The sequence below is a fragment of the Pyrgilauda ruficollis genome, unplaced genomic scaffold, assembly GCF_017590135.1.
Source record: "Pyrgilauda ruficollis isolate IOZ18807 unplaced genomic scaffold, ASM1759013v1 scaffold74, whole genome shotgun sequence".
In the NCBI taxonomy this organism is placed as follows: Eukaryota; Metazoa; Chordata; class Aves; order Passeriformes; family Passeridae; genus Pyrgilauda; species Pyrgilauda ruficollis.
The window spans coordinates 5,717,450-5,743,739 of NW_024529266.1; the positions used below are offsets into that span (position 1 = coordinate 5,717,450).

Consider the following 26,290-nt stretch of genomic DNA (forward strand, 5'->3'; position numbering starts at 1 on the left):
TGTCATCACTATGAAAGGTTTTCCTTTCTTTTTCTTTTTTAATTAGCCAAAAGAGTAACACCATATGAAAACGCATCAGGTTGATAAAAAATCAGCTCTAAAAAAAATTTCAAAATCAGGCTAGGCATTTTCTGTAAGGTCATCCACCCTACAGTAAGGTTTACAGCTTTTTATGTTTTCAGTCCTATTTCCCCCACCCATCCCCTGATATTATAGACACACACACACACATATATATACACACATATGTATGTATGTATGTAATAGGCTTTGTTTTACAGAAATCTACATCAATCAGACGTAGGAAATACTGCCTGAAACAAAGCCCTTCTTTCTAGTTGAACAAAATAAAAAATTTCAATATGTTAATAACCATTTTTACCACCATACAGAAAAATATAATGGTTTTATTATTAGTCATACCTGTCACACACTAAGGCAATTTCTTAAAATAACATAGCCAATTGACTCCTATCATGCTAAAGGACTACACTTCACTTACAAGACTACACTAAAAAAAAAAAAAATTATATATATATTTATATACACATACATATATATTAAGAAGAAAGAGAAAAGAAGAAAATACAGTTGTGCTCTGCATACATAAAGTTATAATGTTAGAAGCCTTTCCTTTGCAGTTAGACAGCAGAGGTCAGGTAGGCATACACCTCAATGCCTCGGGGTTACACTCAGCTGATTAGTGGCACACAGAGCAGTCACTTCAGGAGTTTGAAAAGAAAAGCAAAATAAAACAAAACAAATACAAGAAAATAAATGCAAAGCACAATTTAACTTAATGCAGGAAAAAACCAGAAGTTAAAATGCAAAAAATATAAATATACTTACAAACCTTAACCCACAGGATAGACTGGACTCAAGAGTGCTTTAAAAGAACAAAATAAACCCCAAGCCTTTCCTCTAAAGTTTAAAATTAGCTTTACAATTGACACATTTACCATGGCATTTTGATCATTACAGTGGTAACTGTATAGATCCTGAGAGTATCTTAGCCCTGAACCTGCACGAACAGTGGATGCCAGGGTTATGTCATTCCTACCTCTGACATATAGATTGGCAGGGGCAGAATAGCGTGTACCCGCACTGTTGGTTGCAACACACTCATATTTGCCTTGGTCAGATTCTTCACTCAGTTCAATTTGGAGGGCACCTGTATGAATATAAAATACATTGCCAAAGAGAGGGTCAGAGAAGGCTTTTTACATCCATAATAATACACCTCTCAACAATATGAAAAGCTTGTATGCGAAGGTCCACTCAACGTCGATTCATTTTCTTGCTAAGATGCACAGACAGAAAATGATGCAATGAAAAAAACAGAGATTATTTTTTTCACATCATCAGTGCTAGCACAGAAAAACAATTAGCATTTGGCAAAAAAAACCACAACAAAACCCTGTCTAAACAATACTACTTCCTAAACCATTAAATGAAGATGGGTGAGACTGCTTCAAGGAAGAATGGCTTTTAATAAAACAATAGAGATTAAGTAGTTGGGTCATTATAATTTTTTATTTTTTACTTAATTGTTTCAATCTAGTAACAAAAGTAGCACAAAAGGTGGTACTCGTAAAAAAGCAGGACAGACTTCAAGAAATCTTCTGCTGAAGAAAGCCAAAAATGCGCAGCAAGAACAAAAAGGCTGCTTGAAGTGAAAAAAAAGAAATTGTATTAGTCATTTACAATTATCAAAATATTATTTTAAAGAAATAAAACTGCTTTAAGACATGCAGATTGATAAGAAAAGAAAGACCGTTTTCCGCAACTTACAATCTTAAAGTACGTTTGCTGAAAAACAAAGAGCAGTTGAATTAGAAGACAAAAAAGTTTCAAAAGCATGGTCTACGCCAACAAGGAAGAACCAACCAACCACTGCTGAGGACCATAGGAGGGCCCCTCCTGAGACACCCATCAAAATCCACAAGTGGGATTAGCAGTGTGGTGTCACAAAACCCAAGAAAAATACAAAATAAGAATTACAAAAGAAGTAAACAGTTTTGCTAGAGAATCAAAAACCAACAATACCACATACCACCAAGAATAATGAGTCAGTAACCTTTCATTTCCAAAGCCTGTAGATTAGAAGATCCAAAAATCCAGAGGTGAGAGAATTCCAAAAAAAGAAAACTACAACAACAACAAAAAAAAAAAAAAAAAAAAAAAAAAAAAAAAAAAAAAAGGCAAAACCACAATAAAGGGAAAAAAAAATTCTGTAATTCTTTTGGGGGGGATACATAATTTTCAGTTTTATGAAGTTAAAGAAAAAAAAGGATTGAAGAACAAAACCAAAAACCTTTTGTGAAAGATAAGACAAAAAGAAGATAGTCCATGTTGTCTTCTGCATGTCTGCTACTGTTCTCCAGACCATCTTGGCTTTGGTCCAGGAAAAGAACAGCTAAGGAAGAAAAAAAATGATCTTTTTTTGCTCCAGTTGGACAAAAAAATAAGAGGAAGGAAAAAAAAAGAAGAAAAAAAAAGAAGAAAAAGAAAAAAGAAGAAAAAGAAGAAGAAGAAAAAGGAGAAGAAGAAGAAGAAAAAGAAAAAAGAGGGACAAATGGTACGCTGTGACTGGGCTATGGCCAGGAGATCTGGATATGCTTTCTTTGAAGCATATCACAATTTCTTTTTTTTTTTTTTTTTTTTTTTTTTTTATGAACAAATGAAAAGGGGAAAGGAAAAGGTAATGAGAAGAAAGAAAGGTCACAATATGAGAGTCACTGATCATAACCAAACAGGACAAAGGAAAAAGAAAATCAGATGATGGACAATTCCATGGTTTTTATTTTGTTTTATTTTCTCCTTATGGAAAACAAAACAAAACAAAACCAAAAACAGGACAAAGATGAGAGGGATGAAAGGACAGAAAGAATGAGTAAGATCATTCTGTGAACGTTAGTTCAGCACTCTTACCTCTTATTGGTGTACCACCTGGGTGGATAATATGAATGCAAATAAGATTAGAAAGAAGAAGCATTAGTACGAGAAGAAGGAGGCTAGGGCTTTGGAAGAAGAATCAAATTAGATTTACAGAATTAAATAAGGTCTTAAGAGAAACTTGAATTACTATACTGTTAAAACAGGAATATATTAGATAGTATTATCAGGTTATAAAAGCAAGTTGCATTGTACCACAAAGGGCAAAAAGGCTATAATTGGCTACACTGCCATTCTCAGAGCAGCATCTGAGTTCTTAGACGTTTGGTTATATAGGGTTAGAAATGTATCAAATATGCCTAAATACTTAAAGGAAACTTTACAAAACTGTACTTATGACATATTTTAGGAGAAAATTGAAAATTCTATTTAAATATATATATATATATAGATCTATATATATATAAAAGAGGATATACTGAAGTCTATCTCAAAACAAACACTGTAGTTTAGGCTGGATTATGGCATTTACTGTTCTAGATCTATGTGATACATGTGTACTGTTTTTTTTTAGGTGTTGCTATGACTGATAAGACAACATTTCTGTGGAGGTGTGCGTGTGCGCCACTATAGGGGTCTGGTGACTACACTGACTGTTAGTAAAATGCATGCCATGCATTTTAAGAATAATAATACTAATCATATAATAATTATCATAATCATAATCATAATATTCTGAATATGGAAATTAGTGGGGGTGAAGTGCGCTTCAGAACTAAGCACTTACCAATAGATTCTGGAGATTTAAATACGGAGAGAAGAAAGACAGCATAAAAATATTATTATATTCCTTATAATTTGGTACAAAGTTTTCAGTTAAAGCTTTATATACTAAATCATCTATGTCACATGTGAAAAAATCTTAATTTACATTAACAGAAGGTTAATTTACACAGTTCTGTTGACAACAAGCAAAAAGTAGGTTAACAAGACGATTTAACATCACAGGACAGGTCAAAAGCTGAGAATTCTGGGAAGACACGTGATTAAACAACTTAGATTCCATAACGATATCTACTACAATTGTCGAAGAAAAATGCTCATTATATCCCAGTGATCAATGATCTGATCTTATTTTGGGATAAGCGTTAAACTCAATAAATTTAGAGATTTGTTTGTCTGTTTCTTGTTTTGTTGTTTTGGTTTTAATCTAAAGAGAGCAAAAGAATAAACTAAGGCAGGAGGAGAGTGAGAGAACTGCTAGGGAGGTGCAAGGGGCAAAGAGAGAGAGAGAGAGCAGCAAAAGCTGGAATCTACACCAAAAGCAGACTTCTGTAGATCCAGAAAATATAGGATTCATAAAGCTTTAGCGTGGACGCACACTACTGTGGCTAAATGTGTTGGAAAAATGCTCAGCCAGCAAAAAACCCCCAACTTTGTTCCACAGATTTCCCAAAGATTTCATTTCCTTTTTTTTTTTTTTTCCAGGTATAAATCTGCATGGGAAGAAGTACTGTGCTTTATGTATTTGTGAGAGGAAAGAAGATGTGTCCAAACTGGCTAATCTTTGGTGAAGTCAAATGTGGAAAAGACAGCAATAAACACATTTTAGATTTTAATTGAAGTGTCTAATGCAGGTTTTGATTTTGATGAATATAACCATTGGTACTCCTTGCAATTTCTGAATGAAGTCCAATGTTGAAATAAATTTGTTAAAAAAAATTAAAAGGAAAGAAGAAAGAAAGAGGAGAAAATGGATCCATCAAGTACTGCAAAAAGCAGTAAAGAAAAAAATTACCAAAAAATACAGTCACAGCAGTGAGCAATGTGGAGTAAACAGAAGCTGCAAAACACAGAGACAGACTCTATAGAAAGCTATGACAACATCACAGACATGGACAACACACTTAGTAACACAGAAAAGGAGAGGGGAAAGAGAAATTATTACCTATAAATAAAATTTTTTTTAAAAAAAGAAGAGAAAGAAAAGAAAGAAAAAGTGAGAGAGAACAACTGTGGGCGTCAGTGGAAACAGTAACAAGACCCTACCTGAGCGTAGCTGCTTGATGCGGCCATTGTTGTTGCTTGTGTCCACAGGTAAGAAATCTTTGAACCAAGTTATTTCAGGATCAGGATTGCCACTGGCTGCACATAACATGGTAGCTGTACGAGTTCGTTCAACCACCTTCAGCTGTGGGCCCATATCAATGGTTGGAAAACCTCGAGGAATTTGATCCTCTGCAAAAGAAATTTATAAAGAATAAATAAAAAGAAAGTTATTTATTTATGACTTGAGGGATTTCATGTCACTTGTGCAGTGCTGCATGAAAGCCCAAATCATCATCCTGCTTAACATTCAGTGATCACCGACTTATTTTTAAACAACAAACAATTGATCAAAATGCTGATACAAAAGAGAAAGTTTATTAAAAATGGCTATAAATTTTATAAAATCAGATGAGATACACTACCTAGCATGCAATCATTGGACTCATACTATGGTACCATACCACACTGTGTTGCCCTTCTTGCAGGAGTCCTTACTATTTTATGTGAAATATCAAGTTACCATTATCAAATCTACCAACATTAAGGAAAACTCCTCTTTATACCAGAGAAGTACATAAGGAAGGATCATCATGCATTGTAAGATCTGGCCACTAACTCAGAAGACCTAAGTTATGTTTCTTGCTTCTATCATTATTACTTATCTGCTGTTTCTCAACATCTATTGCCCCTGTGTTTTGATTGTCCATCTTAGAGATGGACTTGACAGTGCTCTACTGCTACAGGGGAGTGCTGTGAAAATGAATACATTATATGACTGCAAAACACTGAGAAATTCTAAACATTGGAGCTCTGTGGATAGCAAAGATAAAGTGGCATGATACAATGATATTGAATAGAAACAACAGTGTCTACTAAAATACTCAGATACAGCCAAAAATCCTCATGCTAATGTGGTTAATATTAATAACTGAAATATTGAAAAATACTGTACAAGAGTAATTGGCCCTCATAATGTGACAACTGCTAGCAAGTTACAAGTTACTGAAAGCACAGTAGGGTCAGGAAATGTCTCAGAAATCAAGTTTGCATAGCTAAAATAACCCGCTTGAAATCTCACTTCTCATTTCCACTGCAATGGCAAAAATATTTTTATTGCAAAATAATATTAATTCCATTCAAAAATGAAAATCAAAAATAACCAAAGAAAGAGGATCTACACTAATTATAAGCCACATGTTATTTAATGTCTTGACTAATCATTACAGACAAGCAATTGATATGGGGATAAAACTAACAGGAGAAATTGTTCAGCATTAACTCTCTTTAGTTAAGAAGTATCACATCTTCAAAGATGCCAGACAAGTCTACAGACTTTCCTGAAAGAATGTATAGCAAGCAAACACAGCCTACAGATCTTTCTAGTTCCTGGGGTGCGATGTTGCTCAAGAGCTACTTAACTGCTTGCAATACAACTGCACTCAGAAAACAGAATGGTTTAGGACCTTAAACAAAATCTACATTCAACCCCTCTGCCATGGACAGAAACCTCTTCCACTAGACCAAATTACTCAGCGATACATCCAATCTGGTCTTGTACACCTTCAGAGATGGGGATCCACAACCTCTCTGAGCAACCTATTTCAGAGCCTCACCGCCCTCAGAGTAAAGCTTTTCCTCTTAAGATCTAATCAAAATCTAACCTCCTTCAGCTTAGGGCAAATCCCCATTTCCTATCCCTTTTGAAAAGCTCCTCTCCAGCCTTCTTGTAGGCCCCCTTTAGTTATTGGAAAGCATAACAAGGTCTCCAGAGCTTTTTCCCTTCTTGGCTGAACAGACCCAACTCTCTCAGCTTTTCTTTGTAGAAGAGGTATTTCAGACCTCTCATCAACTTGTGGCTATCTACTGGACTCATTCTAACTAACCAAAGTCTTTCTTGTGTTGGAGGCTCCAGAGCTGGACACAATACCTCAAGGGGGGAGTCTCACAACAAAAGAATAGAGGGGTATAAGCATATCCCTTGACCTCCTGGACATGTCTCTTTTGATGCAGCCCAGGATAAAGTTTGTTTTCTGAGCTGCGAGTATACATTGCAGGGTCATATCAAACTTTTCACCCACAAACATCCTGTCTTTCTTCCCAGAGTAAGCCTTAATCCATTTTCTACTATGTCTGTATTGTTATTTGGAATGACTCCAACACAGGTACAGAACCTTTCACTTGGCCTTTTTGCACTTCCTCAGCTTCCACCTCTCAAGCCTGTTAAGGTCAATCCATGTCCTTCAGTGTGTTGACCCCATCACACAGCTTGGTGTCATTGGTAAATTTGCTAAAGGAGCACTCAATCCCATTGCCCATGTTGCTGACAAAGATGTCAAGTAGCATTGGTCCCAGTATGAATCCCTGAGGATCCTCAGCTGACACTAGTTTCTAACTAGATGTTGAGCTGTTGACTGCAACTCTAGGAGTGCCATCATCCAGCCATTTTTTTATCCACCAAGAGTTCCACCTGCCAAAATTCACGCCTCTCCAGTTTAGAGACAAGGATGACATTTGGGAGAGTGTCAAATGCTCTGCACAAATCCATATAGATGATTTCTGCTGCCCTTCTTTGTTCAACATTGCTGTAATGCAATCCTACAAGTCCACCAAATTTGTCAGGTGTGATTTGCCTTTAGTGAAGCCATGTTGGCTGTCGCCAATCACCTAATTATTTTCAGTGTCATTTTAGCATATTTTCCAGGAGGATCTGTTCCATCTGTTCTGACCTCTACAAGCACTGATAGGAAACTGTCTGGCCTGTAGTTCTTTCGTCTTCCTTATCTCCCTTTTTAAAAGTGGGCTCATGTTTTCCCCTTTCCTGTTGGTGGGAACTTCACCAGACTGCCACGAGTTTTCAAATGTGATGTGTAGTGGCTGCATTCTTTCCTCCCAACACTCTAATCATAAGAGAGGTCGTTGTGTTTCCATGACGCCAATTAAAGTCATAGAGAGGTGTGCATGCAGGCATCTACACATCTCTAGTACCACCCATTCTGCATGTATTAGCACGAAGGGGTTTTAAGCTGCTCCCCAATGAAGCTGACTTTCTGTCTAGTGTGGCTGGAATGACTTGGTGCTCTGCTGCTGACCTGCATACCTTCTCCAGGCTCTTTCTGGCTCAGCCATCTAACTAGTATGTGTGTGAAGGCATGTCCCACACCTTATCACTATTAAACCTGATGATACCTCCATCCCTTGTCAAATCTAATTTAAACCCCTATCAATAAGCCCTGCTAGCCCTTCACCAAAGAATCTCTTCCCCCTTGGAGAGAGCTGAATCCCAGCAAGCTGGTGCCTTCATCCAGCAAGCTGGTGCCACATATATAGGTCATCCCATTATCAAGGAAACCAACATTTCGGTGATGACACTAGTAAAGGAACCATGAGGATCCATGTATTTCTTTCAAGGCTAATACCTGCAACAGGAAGAACAGGGGAGAAATAATCTGCACCAAATTCACCAACAATTCCAGGGCCTTGGTACAGTGAACACAACTATCCAGAAAGCTTCCATGACTCTTCAGAACTAGGATTTCTACCAATCAGCTGATAAATTCCAAATTATTCACCAGCCACAGGCTCTTCCCAAAAAAAGGTATATTTCACGTCTACTTATAAAAAAGTCTTTGCTTTGGTATTAGCTGACAATATTTGACTTGTGACACAGAACAGGATTTTTATGACCTTACCTTCCCTATTTGGCTTATACAGAAAATCCTAGAGTCCCTTTTGCAAATACCTAAGTGTACAACAAAGATAATCTATCTTGACTGTTAATAGGATGAAGTAGTAAAGAGACTCCCTTGCTTATTTTTAATAAGGGCAATTAAATTCCATCCATCTGCCTTATGCATGTAATCTTTTTGAATGAATGCTCTTCATGAAATTTTCATAAGAAACATCACAATCTAACATTCAAATACCCAGAACTGTTAATTTTTTGACAGTTGTGGCTGATATCCAACCCGGCTTTCAGGTATCTGGCAATAAACCCAGATATACAACATCAAATAGACCAGGGAAATAATGAAATTTCTAATTGGAGGGCTTATCATGGTGGATTTCATTTTTAAGATGTTAATTACTTTTTTTTTCTCTAAGTTTATTCATGATTTGTACAACTGTCTTTACACTTTAGTGATACCAAGTATGACAGATCATCAAACATTCTATGAAAGAAAGCTGAGCATCACATCATTGAACAACTGCACCTCAGCCACAGTAAGAGGAAAGTAACTGTTACAAATTTTTATATATTGGAATCCTCTACAATTTTACATGAGATGGCCAGAAAAATATTTTTTACTGATCATTAATATGCTCACTAGGTTCTAAACTACAGTATATACTGCTCTTCCTACGTAATATTCAGTTCCAGTCAATTAGTTTCCAATTCATCAACAATTTAAATCAGACTTGACCTTCTCAAAGCCATTTGGTACTGTCATTTTTTGAGGCCATTAAAGGTCAGACTTTTCTGTCCTTGTGGCTTAATGACTTATACATGTAATACATTTTTTGTTTAGGATGACAGACACAAGTGATTTAGAAACAGGCCACATTCTTTGAATTTGTTATCTGTCTTAAAGGTGCTGAATTTCATTATTGGCATTAAAAGAATGCATTTAGTACTGCACTAGTATAATTTCCAATTGCTGCATGACTCCACAGAAGTTATTTGTCAGTGTATGATCTGAATAATGTAGAAAACAATTACAGAGAGAGGATACCAGATGAGCCCTTAAGAGAGAATGTTAACAAAATGACCTTGCCTTGCTTTGTATCATGGCTCTTAGTATTTCTCAACTCTCTGTATATTCAGTCAGTTTGACATTGCTCACCCAAGGCACACAGAATGGACAACAAACAGAAGCTGAAGCCACTGTGCTCCTAGAAAGTTATCATCTTCTTGCCATTACAGAAACTTGGTGGGATGTGACTGGAGTGTGACTATTGATGGCTACAGGCTCTCCAGAAGAGACAGGTGAGGAGAGAGGCAGAGGGGTCACCCTCTACATCAGGAGGTAGACTGAGTGTGAAGAGCTGTCTCTGAAGAGTAGCCACGAGCAGGTCAAAAGCCTGTGGGTAAGGATCAGGGACCAAAGCAACAAAGGGAACCTTGTGGATGGTTTTAAGTACAGACCCCTGATCAAAGGTACCCTATTGATGAAGCCTTTTTCCTCCAGCTACAGGAGGCATCATGCTCACAGGCTCTTTTCCTGCTGGGGCACTTCAACCATCCTAAAATCTGCTGGGAAAGCAGCACAGTAAGCTGCAGGCAAGCCAGGAGACTCTTGGAAAGCATGAGGGATACCTTCCGGAGCAAAGGAACAGACAGCAGCCCTACCAGAGGGGATACAATCCTGGATCTGATGGACACCAGTGGAAGTGAGCTGATCTTGAACATCAGGGTTGGAGGGAGTCTGAGCTGCAGTGATCACACATTGCTGGAGGAGTCTGCAGTCCTGAGGGGTATGGGCAGGCGAGGAATAAAGTTAGGCCCCTGAACTTTAGGAAAGCAGACTTCCAGCTCTTCAAGGAGATAGCCAGAGAGAGCCACTGGGAGACTTCCCTCAGAGACAAGAGAATGGAACAGAGCTGGCAGATCTTTAAGGAAGTCTTCCACCGAGGGCAAGAGCTGGCCTCTTCCAAAGAGCAAGAAATTGGGCAAGGAAGGCAAGGGAACAGCAGGACTGAGTAGGGAATTGCTAATCAGACTGAAGGGAAAGAAGCAAATGGACAGGCCATTGAAGCTAGGATTGGTGGTGACCTAAGAAGAGTAGAGAGATGAGGTATTGTTGTGTAGAGATGAGGTCAGGAAGGCCTAGGTGAAGCTGGAATTGAACCTGGAAAGGAATTGTTCAAGGTCAGGCTGGACAGGGCTCTGATCAATCTGATCTAGTGGAAGGTATCCATGTGCATTCTAGAAGGTTTGGAAATAGATGGTCTTTAAGATACCTTTCAACATAGGCCATTTTATGATTCTATGATTCTATATTCTATAAACAATGTCCTTACTGCCAGTTTAGCAATTGCTTCCCTTCCAGGAAACTTGATTGGAAAAAGCACATTAGCCTTTACATTCAGATTTCAATATAAGTAGACCTAAAACAAAAGTAATATGTGTAATTTTACTTGTTGCTGCATTTGTCCTAGAGGTGAGCTTGCCCTCATAAATGCAACAGCATTTAGAGGCTCAAAGTCAGTGTTTTTGTGTGAACAGTAATTTTGATGGTGTGGTATCTTGAGCCACAAGTTAAAATTATGCTCTATCAAAAAAAGAAAGCATACTTAACTTTAAGTGGTATTGATAGAAAAAATCATAGCTGTGCCACAACTATATATTATAAACTCTGTTCTGCTCATCACTTAACTCTAGTTCCTCTCATTTTAACAAAAAAAGATACAATCTTTTTTAGATTTTTTTTAATGATGTAATTATTTCATGAAAATTTCAGGAATGGAACTTCCCAAGCTATGAAGGTGTACTGTCAAGACAACATAGATACAAAAGGTGGACCCAAAGAAAGAAGAGGATTTCAGTACAATGGCTTTGACCCTTTGTGGTAAAACCTGCATGTCTAATATACAACACAGCTAAAGACAGAGGAAGACAGTCATATTTAGCAAGGATTTGTGCCACAGCTTTTTAACATTTTGACCACTTTTTCTGTAAAAGGTTACTTTCAAATCACGCACAGGCCTTGCTGGCAGCAAGAGGAGTGTTAGTTCTTAGAAACAGACTGAGTTTTGAACTCCTAAATTTTGAGTAGCTACCTTACTGAATCACTCTAGCAATCACAATCATGATTTAACAAGAAAGACTGAATAGTGTGAATAGTCTTCTGAGTTACAGTACAACATGATGATATTACTATGATATGGATATGAAGTATAAATGTGAAGTATCCAAAGCAAATTGTTATGATTTTGGTTTTGGATTATGGATTATAAAAGCAAGGTAATAGCACCAGGACTCAAAGTCAGACAGTTGTCAAGAAAACTGGCTAACATGTTTGTTAAGTATTTAATTTCACCTTAACTATTTTTACCATTGAAACATCCATGTTCCAGAATATGAATCTGGAGGTAGAACACAATATTAACCTGTAGTTAAATCTCTGTAATCTAACTAAAATATATACTCATAGTACTTGACTGTGCCTCTTGAAAATTTTGCTCATGTAAACCAATTTTCTTATTGTGCAAATGGAAGGTGGTTCTCTATTCAGGATGAAAAGAAAATGAATCTATTTCAAGATTCACTGATAGGTTTGCCACAGGCAAATTTTAGTCATTCTGCAGCTCACAAAATAAAAAGGCACACATGGAGCATTCCCAGAATACATTATAGATACTGAAGATAAACTGCCACAATAAAGTTTATTATTTCAAAGAACAGTGTAAATAAAGCTTTTATTTTCACTATTCCAGATGGCAGCAGCATATAATTTGCACTGTTTTGACATCATGACCATATTATTCAAAATCATTCTTCTTCCTTCTGAAATGAATGGAGGATTGAGAACAGTAAAATCAAAGAGACTAGGGGAGGAACTAAAATCACCATTTTGCAGTGAAGTTGGTATTCTGTACTATTATTGAAGAACCATGCATATAAAGGAATTAAAAAATAAAACCAGAGCCAATTCTAATTATACATAAAAATTAAATTGGATTTAAAAGATATAAAGCATCAGAGAAGTGCCAGTTAATAAACATTATTCATACTGAAACACATTACAAGGCAAATTTTGGCAAATAGAAGTAATTATGAACACACAATAAATTATTTTGTGGGATCCTTTGTTCAAAGTTGCTATATACAGATGGATACTTAGTGATGCTGCACATCAGTAAAGCAGGGTAATGGCTACACCAGAATAATAGATCTTGGTATCGGCTGGGAGTTCTCTTTAATTTCACACTATTTTAGCACACGAGGAAAGTGAATTAGACATTGATAAGATGATCAGTAAAAATTCAACATAAGAACAGCTGTCCATGCCATCCCATCAAAAGCCATGCATTTCAAAGTATCTTCATATACTGAAGAGATGCGCAAAGCACATTTTGATACAAAAGAAAACAAATTTGTTTAGTAGCTCTGTATGCAATTACCCTGCAAATTGCAAAGTAATGTCTATATAACAGAACACAGAGCCACTTAGACTGAATTATCATTTGTATGAATGTTGAAGCAGCAATTTCACATTGCATTAAGTCAGTTAACATTCATTGTTATTAGCATTTAGCTTTAAATAAGTTCTCTGTTTTAACAAATGAGTGCACTGAGCCTTTGAAATTAGATGTCTTCTAATAAAGAAAAAGGAATTTGCACCTTTCAGCAGTTCTCAAAATCTGCAAAATTAGACTGCAAGCCTTTCCCAAAGTGACCTGTCTCACTTACATGAACAGTGAAATATCTCTCACTCTGCTTTAACAATGACATGACATCTGAACAACAAGAATTAACATTTGTAGATTCATCACTCATATGAAAACACAAGCCTAAAAATAAGGGTTTATTCTCACATTTGTACACAGGCGTGTCATAGCTTCGAGCAGAGCATATCATCTGAACATCAATATGCCCAAATAAGGTTATGATTGGAATTTTGGATTTCTGTCTGTTCTGTTCATTTGGAATGTAATAGGAAGTACAAAAAGCTGTGTCTCAAAAAAAAAAAAAAAAAAAAAAAAAAAAAAAAAGTAGGGAATCCAAGCATCTCTACCAGATGTCCCTTGTCTAACATGAGGACTCAGAGTCTGAGGTAATGAAACAAAGGCAGAGAATGTGGTGGTTTAAGAGCAAGGTATCATATATTTAGGAAAATAAATGCTAAACCTCTGAAGCAAAGAGGATACAGCATCCAACATATTTTCATATGCAAATATTCACAAGAAAAATACTATAAATTTTGCACTGGTGAATAAAAAACAAGAGGACTGCAAAGGGCGCCAATATGAATTTCCATGATTACTGTTTCTGATTTAAGGCTTAGTTTTCAGACAGGGTTAGGATTTAGATTACACTAAATCAGGGTTAAATTGGGGCTTGCCAAGAATTAAGATTAGGAAAAAAAAAAGCATGCTTGCTCTATCCAGTCAATATTTTTAACATACTACTATTTGTGCTTTTACATTCTCCTCACTTTTATTTGAAACATAAAGGGCAAAGCAGTGCAATGCAGGCAGTCGTTGTTTTACACTTTTTCACATCACATACAGCTTTATGGTGAGGTAAATAATAAGATGAGCAGCAGGTTCATATGTACACCAGAGCACATTTTTCATGTTAGTAGCCTGAATATACTGACTGGTCCAGAACACATAAAAACATTATTTTCATTTTCTTCCTCTCCTTTCTACTCAGTAGCACTCAGTGTTAAAGCATTTGTACTAGCAAATACATATGATACTTTCTATAGCTAGTTACCACGTACTCAGTCAGTATAAAGCAATAAATACTAGTAAGGGTAAAGCAATAAATCATCGCAATCAAGTTCCAACATCTAAGTTTGAGAATGAGGTAGAAGTATCTTGTTTTCTTGCATTCAAAAGAGCAAGAGAGAAAGAAATAGTCTGTCAAATGAGTTCCCAGACCATATAGTCTGCCTCTCCTTCCTTCCTTGTCATAGCCATTTCTTTTACTGATACACTGCTTTCAAGGAATTGTTTCCTCAATGCCATAATCTTCCCCAATATTTTTTAATGCAGCCTACATTCTCTGTAGCCCAAAATGCCAACAATAAACTACACTAACTGCGTTAATGCCACAGCTGCAGAATTTAAGAACCTGACAAAGCAACTTGTCAAAACCATTAACTTTGTTGAAGTACTGTTTTTAAAGGAGAACAACATTATTTTCTGCATTTCTAGTTCAGCATTAAACTTGTACATTTTAGAAAGAGAAAGGGGATATTTTCACTTTGGTAAGTGGTTAGATAGATGCTCCAAAAGAGCAGACAGATGGTGGTTAGATGCTCCTACTGTTTAGTCCCCTAAAAGAAAGAAATGAGGAATAAGGCGTATGAAATTGTATTCCTTAAGTTTTAACAAAGGATATTTCATTCAGGATGCTAAAAGCCCTTTTGGTGCAGTGAATTAAACAATAAGGTAGTGTCTATGCATTTCAACTGATTTTCTGGTGCCCAGCACAACAATGCACCTGTACAATTTGAATGTTACTGCATCATTTCAATAGACAGCAAACGTAAGCATTTGAAAAAAAAAAAACCCAAACAACAGAAGTCCTATTACTGCTGAAGAGATGGGGAAAGAAGAGATATGTTGTCAGAACAGAAAATGAATTTTGGAAAAATGCAGTCAAAGAAGATATCCCTTGAAATTCAGGACTATTCAGTGTTGTACTAATATTACTTATACAAAATATGAACCATTCTTCTACATCCAATGCTGCATTCATCTTCATTGGTCTGATGATCATGCTTAGAACATCCATAATGCTTACATGATTAGAGATAGGTGACTGCAAAAAAGCAACAGACACAATAATTTCCTTTTTTTTTTTTTTTTTCTTGTTTTATTTTAAGTCTTTCCACCACACATATCTATCAATTAAGAAATCTCTGGAATACGTAAGACACAAAACAATGCCTTGTGTCATGTACTCCTAATATTTATAAGACAGAATACAAAGTACTGGTAGAAGTTAAAACACATGGCATCTTTGAAACTGTATGAACATTTAACAAAAGGAAGGAAGTAGTTCCTTTATGAGTAGATGGCAAAGTTTTCTGATTGTTTGGCTGTGCAGGGAGTGGGTGTGCTCTAGACTTCACTCTTCATTTGCTTGAATATGAGGGAGGAATCCATCTCACTTGTGTGTGTCACCACTTCTGGCAACATTCCTTTTTGAAGATACTGAGAAGATGCCTATTTTCTTACAGGGATCTGATTTGATAGCAGAGAAGAACAAGTGCAGGAAAAAGCAGAGAAGGGAGTAGGTATGAATTGCTTTTTTGTCTCTGGTGAATTTCACCACTGAAGTTCTTTGTCCAAACGACAACGCCCCAAAGACAAGAATGCTACAGGGGCAAAACACCATTGACTTCTGGTCTAGAAGGATACAGAAGGGCTTTCTCTCTAGCAGAGGACACACACTGCTTAAAATTCAGCTTTTCAACAGTCCTCTGGCAAGCTGAATAACCACTGCTGACGAAAAACCTCTAATGAGCATGGAGTCACAAAGAACTTCACATTAACACTTTATCGTATACACATGGCTAAGGCAGTCAGCATTTCAAGGTTTTCATCCCATAAAGGCTCGAAGATTCATTATGTCAAAGTTCATTTTGTCACCCAAACCCAATGTTTAAAACTGTGGACTGTGACTTTGAGTCGTACCTGAAATTTTGCTGCTGCCCTAAGATGAAGTAAGCAGGAATAGTTTGTGATTGAACATGCTTCACAATATAATAGTGAGTGGTGCTATTAGAAATGATAGATAATGTCTGTACTCTGAGTTATTGTGTGAAAGAAAGTGCTCAACACACCAGCACACTCTGAAGCATGGCAGAGGCCCTGCCTTCAGCTTGCAGAGGTGATGCAAGGCAGCACTCATTCTCATCTGCTGGGAGCTTGTTCCTGTCCTATGCTCCTCCAATACATTTTTCACAATAATATTCATATGGCCTTGAAAGAGGTGTTGTGAATCACTGTGAGCTGAATGGAGCATACTCAAGTAGGCTCTCTGGAATACTGGGGGAGAGAAATTACTTTAAACATGACACTTTCACATTTGTCTAGAAACAACAGCTAATATTTCTCATGGAACTGTAAATGAGGAGTGATGTGGGAATTCATTCATAAGATGTTGAACACAGAACAATACCAGATTTACTCAGCTTTGCTATAACTATTGCTACAACTTACTTGACTAATTCCAACACAATTTATATTGTCAGTAATTTGAAATAAGATCTTGGCTGGGCATAGGAATATAGCATGTTAAAAATGTTATTTTTAAAAAACTCTTTTATATGCTGAGATCAAGGTTCACACCTCAAAGCATATAATAATTATTTTAACTTCTTTTTCATGATTTTAAAAAAAATTATTTAAATAATAACTCAGTGCTACCTCTAAAAAACGTAGCAAATCAAAGTCCACAACAGGCAGTGTAAACTGAAATTTTTTACTCTAGAGTCTGAGTGGATACACTTAAATTACAAATAAAATGTGGTCAATAATATTTTTCATCATTTGTATAGTAAATATTAAGCTGATTTTATATGTAGTATAGGCAAGCTTTTTGTTTTCACAGTTTCTGTTTAATTTTCTCACCAACTTCTATCCATCTAAGCAAAGACCATCAGTAATTCCTGATCTTTTTAAATTATGAGCCTTGGTTGTTTGCAATTGATTTTGCTTTGCTTTGTTCTGTTATTTCATAGAAGAAATTTCTGCAAATGAAAAGGATAATTAGTTAACAAAAAAACCAGAGATGCTTCAGTTTCAGTAGAATACTTCACTGGCATGTACATAAAAAACCAGTTGTTCAGTGTAGCTGGAAGTCATGGACTGCAGTGATGGCTGGGATAATGTTTGAATAGTCCAGTGTGATTGCCAGAAGGGTGAGAGTCATCACATCAGGTGGGGCAGGTAGGGGACGAGAAACAGAGAAAGAATAGAAGAATATTTCATGTTTTGTCAGTAACTTGCAAATTCATCACACACTGTTTTGTGACGAATAGTTAATGAAGTCAAACAGCTGTGGACAGGCAGTTCCTGCCTTTGAGCAGGCATAGTGTGACAGAGTAAGCTCAGCATAGCATTGTATATATCAAGTACATCAAAACCAGTGTAACCACAGAAAACCTCCATACCAGCTTTATCAACAGACCTAACATCTGATAACTTGCATGAAGAAGGTACCAGTGAAGAAAACAGAATGCTTGATAACAGAAGATGTGGATGCATCCAGTGGTGAATTAAAACTCGGTGGAAGGCCCCACGCTACAGAAGTAATGCAAGCAATTGACGGAGAGGGCCAATGATAGAACTGTTTCTCTTTTGATTCATTAATAGTAACATCTGTCGTCCATTTTACAACAATATAAAACCCATGTCTTTTAGAGAAAAGAGTTTGAACTATTTTTCCTGTAGGCTGGAGAGGCAGGCATGAAGATTTTTATATGTGCTCTTTAGAAGCAATTGGGAACAGGTCAGATGTTACAGTAATTGAGAAATAATTTATACCACTAAACAAATACATAGCAATACACTCAGACCACACAAAAGTATTTCAGTATTCCAAGATTTTTTTGTACCTGAAGAAGACTTAAAAAATCAATCTGTGTGTGCTGAATAACTTTCTGCTTTTATTTCATGACTGCATTCTACTTTGAATATTTGAGTATGCATCACTTTAAGTGATACAATACAAGCTGTTCCACTAAATGAAAAGTAAGAGGGGTTCTAGAAAGAAGAGTTAGTTGTTTTTGCCTTTTCTGTAACTTCCAGCTCCTTTGGCAAATGAGGAAGGTATTTTGCTAATATATAGGTAGCTTTTTGTGTGCCTGTTCTTTCTTTAAATATTGTGTTTCTGGAAAAGTTTTGTCCAAACTATTCTGATGCATCCCGATATTCATCCTTTCTGATTTTTAACATTTAATATGACACATTTAAGCTACACCTTTCATGGGGGCACTGGCACTGTGCCAGAGTCAATCTATGATAAGCCTTCATGACCTATTGCAGCTGTACGTCTATAAACACTTTTATCTTCAAAGCCCCACCCTAACATCTTACCATCTTCAAAAAACCAAGTAACAAATTCAAAGACCACCAGCAAGGACTTTGAGAAAAAACAGTCTCTTGTATTTTGGTCCTAAAATGTTTATGCTTCTCTATTATCAGTTAGGCCAACATTTTCTAATTCTCTAACTCTCTGGCATTTAGCAGCCAGCTTTCCACAAAAGTCAACATCATGGAGATAACAACTGTAGAAACACAACAACAGTCTCGCCTGAACACAATGAAAATCTCTCTCTGCACTAAAAAGTCTGAAAGATCTTGGAAATTATCAGCAAGTATCTCACAAATCTCCATGTGTGTTGCTGATCATGCTTTGCAGCTCAGACAGGAAGTAAGATTATGTGAGCTTCTATTACTAACTTAATTACTCAAAAGAGAAACAAAACAATGTTTTTACATGATAATGTCCTGCTGAGGCCATCAAAAACTGACAGCAAACATACTTAAATGTTTCTACCAGTTTTAAAGAAGCTTAACAGAAACATCTTTCTCACAAATAAAAATCTGAAAATGCTTCTAAAAAAAATTAATGACTACCACACACATCACTCTTACGTTGTGCTTGAATTTGGACAAAGCATTGTATTACTATTTATTATTTATTAAAATTCCTTAGAAAACATCTTATTGCACACGACAATGTATTCTACCAAAAATGTAACCAGCTGTGAGCTGTAAGTTATTGCTTCCTGATTCAAACTTAATATAGGACATCAGAAACTATCAAGGGTTTAAAAGTTAGGATATATCACCTGCAATTTTGGGGACTATTTTTCTAATGATTCTGAGTGAGGTAAAAGTGTTTATCCATTATATATCAGGAAAACATGTAGTAAGGCTAAATTAACTGATGCACAACACATATAAGGCCAGTGTGTAACACTGGCGTAATTTATATGATTAAAAATTTAGAAGTGTAACTAAAAGCGTAAATTATGTGATTTCTGAGTATGTCAGATTAGCTATAAAAGGTTTTTGAGATCTTATTCTTTCCTATCTTTTTCACTATAGGGTAAAAGTTCTTTCCAATTAAGGTAAAAAAAATTAAATCGGTATTATTTCTGTAACATGATTTTGCAAAGTGTTTCAGAAAGCAGACTTATCCCTTATAGTGAGAAATAAGTACTGTTTGATCTTTATAGCTCCATAAAATGAATAGATTTTTTAAAAATTCACAATTAATTTCTTATTTTCTACAGTATTTAGTAATATTCAAACCACTGCATATTGAAAAAGATAATTCAAAATCTATTTTCAACATTCTGCAACACCATATAATAGTAGAAATTATGGAAAAATCCTCCATATTTCCTAAATTCAGGCATTCTGTTCAAAATAATCATATGCAGAAAATTATTTCTTGATTGTCTTCCAATGGCTTTGAAAGTTTTTCATTACATAATTTATCTAACTTAAAGATACTGAGTAGTCTCATTGAGGAAACTGACTGTAATGGAACTATTTACACACTTAAGCACGCTGCCAAAACAACTGTCATGTTTTCTAAGTTCATTGCCATTACATTTCATAAGTTATTCCATCTCATTTTTTCTTCCTACTACAAATCAAACCAGTTCACTTACAAATTTTCCCACACACGTGACAAATATTACATTCTCTGTAACAAGTCAACTCTCATACATATCACTTGTCTGCCTGAGATTCATAAAGTGCTGTTTAGATTTCATGCTTAGTAAAATGAAAATTTAGACATACATCATCAAGAATACTTCATTTTATCACGATAGTAGGAATAAATCTTATGCTTAGCAAACACAGCATTGCAGAGAAATACATGATTGTTTTCTTATATCATGGGAAGAACAAGGAAGCCACTTAGAATTTGTTCTTATAAAAGACATCAAACGTCTTAGGGCCTGAACAGGCAGTCTTTTTTATGCAAACAACACTGAAAATTAGTTACTAGAAAGCCAAGATAAAAGAAAAAAGAAATTTCCAAGTTTCTATTTTGGCAATGCAGGTGAACTAACATACACACATGCAATAATTGATTAAAAGTTCCATGGTATTTTATCAACATTCATGGCTAATAACTATTTTGTAGATCACAGTAGGATGCTGAGGCAAACAGCACTGAGCTTCCAGCACTACAGCAAAGTACTGACTATTAGCTAAATAATAAAATTACCAATTACCACTAATCGCTACTGCTTGTTCTAGAAGCTATATGTTGATTGGCCTTCCAGTTAGAGGTTGTAAGACTGAAAGCTCACAGCTGGAGGCTGCAGAGAAGTAAGGGAACAACTACACTCTCAGGCAGTATGAGATGTTTGTTTAATAATTATTACAATATAGCAGGTGTGTTTTGTATTCACTTCATATGTATATAATACTAATTATCAAGAGAAAAAGCAAGAAAAATAGATGTTATAAAAAATAGAATTCATATTTATCGTATGTATTGGAGGCAAAACCAGGACAGTATCCCACAGAATGATCTAGAAATTGAATAGCACCTTTGTCAGTATTATTAGCAGTGTTGAACAGAGACATTAATTTTATGTTGATTTTATTTTACTGTATCCTTAGTATTCTAATTGATTTCTGTTGTTCCATCTGCACATAAATTTATGTAGTTACAGTAGGGTTCTGCCTTTCTGTATATTTGCCTTTCTATATATTTCTCCACCAGTAGTGCAACAAGCTATGTTTATTTCCTTAAGACTATGGAGATGAATACTCAGAAGATACTTATTGAGTTTGAAGCTCTGATCTTCCTGGTATTTTTACTCTAGAGACAAGTACTTTAAAATCTTTTTTCTTTTTCCTTTTCCTCCCAATTTTCTTTCAGCAGAAGAGTCTTTCAAGCCAGTGTTTAGTCTTCTGTTCAAAACCACATCGCTAGAGGGTTGTAACTATTTGTCAATCTCCCAAAAGCAAAGATAAGAATTTAAAGTACTCCTTTCATTTTAGCTGCAAAATTAACTCCTTGTTCCCCTCCCACTGTTAAATTAATTTAAAATTGCTGGTGCTCTCAGCTGTGGTTAACTGCCTAGAGCCACAGTGTCTGTAAGGCAGAGCTGGTGCAGTACATCTCCCATTCAGCTACACAGTGCTGGCACACGCTTTATGCCAGAGAGCTCCAGTGAAGGGACTGAAGTCAGTCTGTGCACTGCCTGTGGCTAACACCAGAGGAAATTAAAATTTAGGAAGATTTTATTGCAGGTTATGAAGCTATGGTGTGGGTGGATTGCTTTATCTCCAATATGACAGCTGTTCCAGCTCTGGTATTGCTTGGTCATGTCAGATAAACACTCTACTTGCAGCATTGAGTGCCACAAGTAAATAAGTACTACAGTAAATAAGACTTGGTGGTAACAGTACTGTTCCTGAGTGTCCAATTTACTTCTCCAATTCTAAGCCTATCATATATGATGAAACTCCCACCTCTGAAGTTAAGGGATGTTTGAGTGTGTAATGCTTTGCAAGATGTAGGTACAGAAAACAATTGTGATGATTCACTGCTTTCTGCCTTTTGTAAGATGCTTTTCATATGGAAAGGGACAGCAAAGTTCACTCAAAATTTGGTGGGAGTGTGTCAGCCTACTGGAATATACAGGGTAAAAGACTGTGGGTAAAACTCCCAGAAGAATTTTAGCATGCAATTCTGAAAGAAGAAGTGATAGAGATGTAACATCTGCAATATGACTATGCATGTGAGATACTTGCGTTCAGACTCAAAACAGCATAATGATCACATCTGCATGCAAATTCCAAAATTTAAATGTGATGAAGACATATGTGGTACTTAAAAACTGAAAAACAAGCCTCAGTTTCTTTCTGAGCAGTGAATGCAATAATCACTCCACAGATATTAACAGTAATTTCAAGCCTTTCAGATTAACTAATGCCATATTTTATTATGTTTTTTTTCTTCACTTAAAAGAAAAACCTATCTCATACTAGAATATTAAGAGCAAAAGATGGTTTATATTTCTTTTTGTATTCCAACAAAACTACTAAGTGCCAAGCAGTCACATTTTATTTCAGGTATTATTAATGAACAACTTTGTTAATTAAGTGTGTTCATGTTAAGAATGAGTCATAGAAACGAAAAAAATTACTTAAATCCCATTCCACCATTTCTAGAATTATTTCTTAACTTCATGTTCACTTAAATGAGCATCAAATCTTGTGGGAAATATTTTTTAAAAATATAGAAATGTTTGGCTACATGTAGGCATATATTCCAGCTTGTGAACTTGAAACCCACAGATGATGAGAGTAAAGAAAAACATGTAATATTTTGAATTCCTATAGAGGACTCCACAGAGGCCTTACTAACTACTTTTAGAATGATAGTAATTAATTTTGGCTAATAGCTAATTCATTTTACATTTTTTTTTATCATTTCCACAGAGAAACAGGTTACTCTTAAAACCAAATCAGAGATTTTCAGAAAAACACAGAAAGCAAAAATCTTATCCTAGAAACGTAACATTTGAAGCTGCCTTCAAAGAGTCAATATTTCACTTCTCTGTTTTAGTGAAGAAAACTTGAAGGACTGATTATACATTTTGTAATGAACATATAGATGTTAGGAAGAAGAGGCTTCTTTACAACGCACACAGCCAAGACACTCAAACTTAAATATGCTTCATATGTTCTGCTATTGTGATACAAGTAAGGAACAAGTCACTGAACGATTCTGGATTTGGGTAACAATATTCAGATTATATGACATAATTTGATCTTCTCAACAGCACAAGTCTGAGACAAGGATATCTGCTTCTGTATTTCTTATACTAAGTAGCATCTTTAGAAGATCTGTAGACTTCCATGGGACTGTTTTAAAGTCGGATATCTATAAGAAAATACTGTTTCAATAAGCAAATAACCAATAATAAATCATACCCTGATATAAGTTTAAAAACAATGGGTACAATTCTGCAACACAATCTGAATTAGTAGCAAAAAACAGTTTGTGTGCTATGCAAGCTCCTAGAATCTAGCAAACAGCTCTGTGGTTCACTTCCACAGCCAGCTGGTCTTTCACAAAAAATGGTTCCATGTTCTCTGTGTAATTATTACTCATACACATGGAATAAATCTGTTCTGCCAGGGTTTTCACTCAAATCACCATTCAGTATTTCTCAACAATATTCTCTTTCAAAATAACAATGTACAGAAGGGTTGAAGGACCTTAATTTGTCCCAAGATACAGACACTGACCAAAAAGGCATTGCAATTGGAAAGTAAGAGCCCTTGAATTTCTCAGTGCTCCCTAACTCCTTCTCAGTGTTTGGTAATTCTTGAGGTGCCAGTACTCACGGAGTTCAACTGCTTTAAAACCCTCTACTCTTCTTGATGATTCACTCAACCAGACACCACACCACCAGTCTGGAAATAAGTTAGTAATTCTCAGAGATGTTAGAAAAGGTGTTTCGCAACGCATGTTCCCAATTTTACCATAAGCCTTCTGGCATATGGATTTCAGAGGTAGCTCTACATTCACGTGGTGAAAGGTAATATAATTTCACTGTGATTATGATTTTTTGCTCAAAAGAAGAAGAAGCATGTATGTCTGGTGGTCTGGCTACAATATCAATGTTTTGCTTCCTGCTGGGTGTAGGAAAGACATCTCTGCTTGAGAAGGAGGGGAACTGCTCAAGATTGACTTTGCAAATTCTTTAAATAGCTTCAACCTGTGGTTAAGTTCAATACATGCCTTTATTCTCCAGTAATACCTCATTCTTGCTTTTGAAGGAATTTCAGTGGAAACAACTCTGAACTGAGTTCTAAGGTTTTTAAGAGTCAGAGCTTCAGATTTTACACTAAAGATCCTGTTTTGATGGCCATGTCACTGGTTTTTTTTCCTATATACATGCAAATTTGTATAATAAAAGATCTTCTAATCAAAAACTTCTACAGAATACAGTATGGTGCTTCTCATCCCTCTGAAAAGAAAACAAAAAAAAAATCCAAAGTTTTCACTGATTTAGGAAACAATCTAATGTTGTTGAGGACTGCAATTTTGAGCAAAAGAAAGCAGCAAACAAACATATTCACAAAAATAAATAAAACAGGCCAGTGTTAAGGACTTCCTTCTCTTTATTTATTATCCCATGCACAGAATAATTAATTGGTAATATGCTTCCAGTTTTATAATAACACAGTATTTCAAAACTGAAGACATTTATTACAATGTCAGTGTAGTGTCTAGATGAGCACATTTAACCTCTTTGATTATATCTTTAGCAGTCTCTCTTCATCTTTAATTATCAGTGTTATTCATCCTCTGCAGACTCTTTAGCAGACTTTGTAAATTTAGTCAGAATCATTACGTTCCCCTGTATGATTAAACTTAAGCACAATCTGATTTTATCCTCACTATGGTTCAAGCTGATATCACTACTCACAACAGTGATCATGATTTTTAAGTTTGAAAACTCTGTGAAAGCTAACTGGGTATCATGTTTTACAATCAGCTGTTTGAAGAGATTGTGAGACATTCAAATTAAATCCTGAATCAGTGTCTACACTGATAGGCACAATGCAGAGACAAGGGATGTTACTATAAAGAATCTGCTACAAAATTAGTTTACTATAAAACGTAGGGTCTACTATAAAATTAGAGTGTTTTGTCAGTAACAATGAAAATAAAATATTTTGGTACACACAGTCAAAATACTGTAAGGCACTTCACCTCTCCGCAAGGTGACCATATACTTTGTTACATATTTGCATAAAAGATTTTACAAATTGATTTTCATATAAGAGATTTTAAATTACTTGTCTGCATTCTTTGTTGAGTAGGCGAAATAGATTTTCTGTCTCTAGCTTCTGAAAAGAAGAAAATAAAATGGCAGCTGTTCAGAAAATACGCAGAAGGAATACAGCAGGGTTCCTCCATAACCATGGGTGACCTGAAAAAAATCTGTCAGGACAGATTTGTTTTTCCATTTCTCCTATGAGAAGCTACATTACAAAAAATACACCAAAATCTTTACATGGATTATTTCCATGTTCTAATAATGGTAAGGAACTAAAATAAAAGTTTATAGTGGACTTTCTTAATGAAAGAAAATGAGTGATGGATTTTTCAGCTACACAGAAAATCATCAGGTCACAGAGCATATTTGCTTTCCATATTGCTTAGGGAATATCAAATCAAATCTCTTTTTTACTGCAAGTTGCTGAAAAGGTAAATAGAGTTCAGAAAATAACACTAAAATTTAGGAAACACCTGAGTGAAGTAATTCACTGTGCAAGCTTGGAAGATTAACGTTAGAGCTCTCTTAGAAAATAGCTGTAAATAAATAGCAGTTCAGGAGAGGGAGGATGAGCACAAAAGTAGGGAAGGGTGGAATAATGGACTCTTTCATTCAGTCATAAGCAACATCAAAAAGTACCTTTAAGTGAAGAAACATGGTCTTCTTACCAAGTTCAATTTAATTACAGGAAGAGTGTGTCTGTGTGTGTGTATATATATATACACACAAAGTAAAAGTACAACATAAGCAGTATTTATTCAGTGTTACTATATATAAGAAAAATTTAAATATGGACAGTAAATGAAAAATACTTTGCCAAACCGCAGAAG

General features: G+C 35.7%; 1 protein-coding gene across 1 annotated transcript in view; it reads right to left on the minus strand.

Moving 5' to 3' along the window:
- PTPRD (protein tyrosine phosphatase receptor type D) overlaps positions 1-26,290 on the minus strand; it is a 281,972-nt gene that overhangs the window by 131,309 nt on the left and 124,373 nt on the right. Inside the window, exons 4-7 of the mRNA XM_041486099.1 lie at positions 4,945-5,133; positions 3,683-3,691; positions 2,932-2,949; positions 1,061-1,171 (exon numbers count right to left, since the gene is read on the minus strand). Coding sequence (XP_041342033.1) covers positions 1,061-1,171; positions 2,932-2,949; positions 3,683-3,691; positions 4,945-5,133 — 327 coding nt within the window. The remainder of the gene's footprint in view (positions 1-1,060; positions 1,172-2,931; positions 2,950-3,682; positions 3,692-4,944; positions 5,134-26,290) is intronic.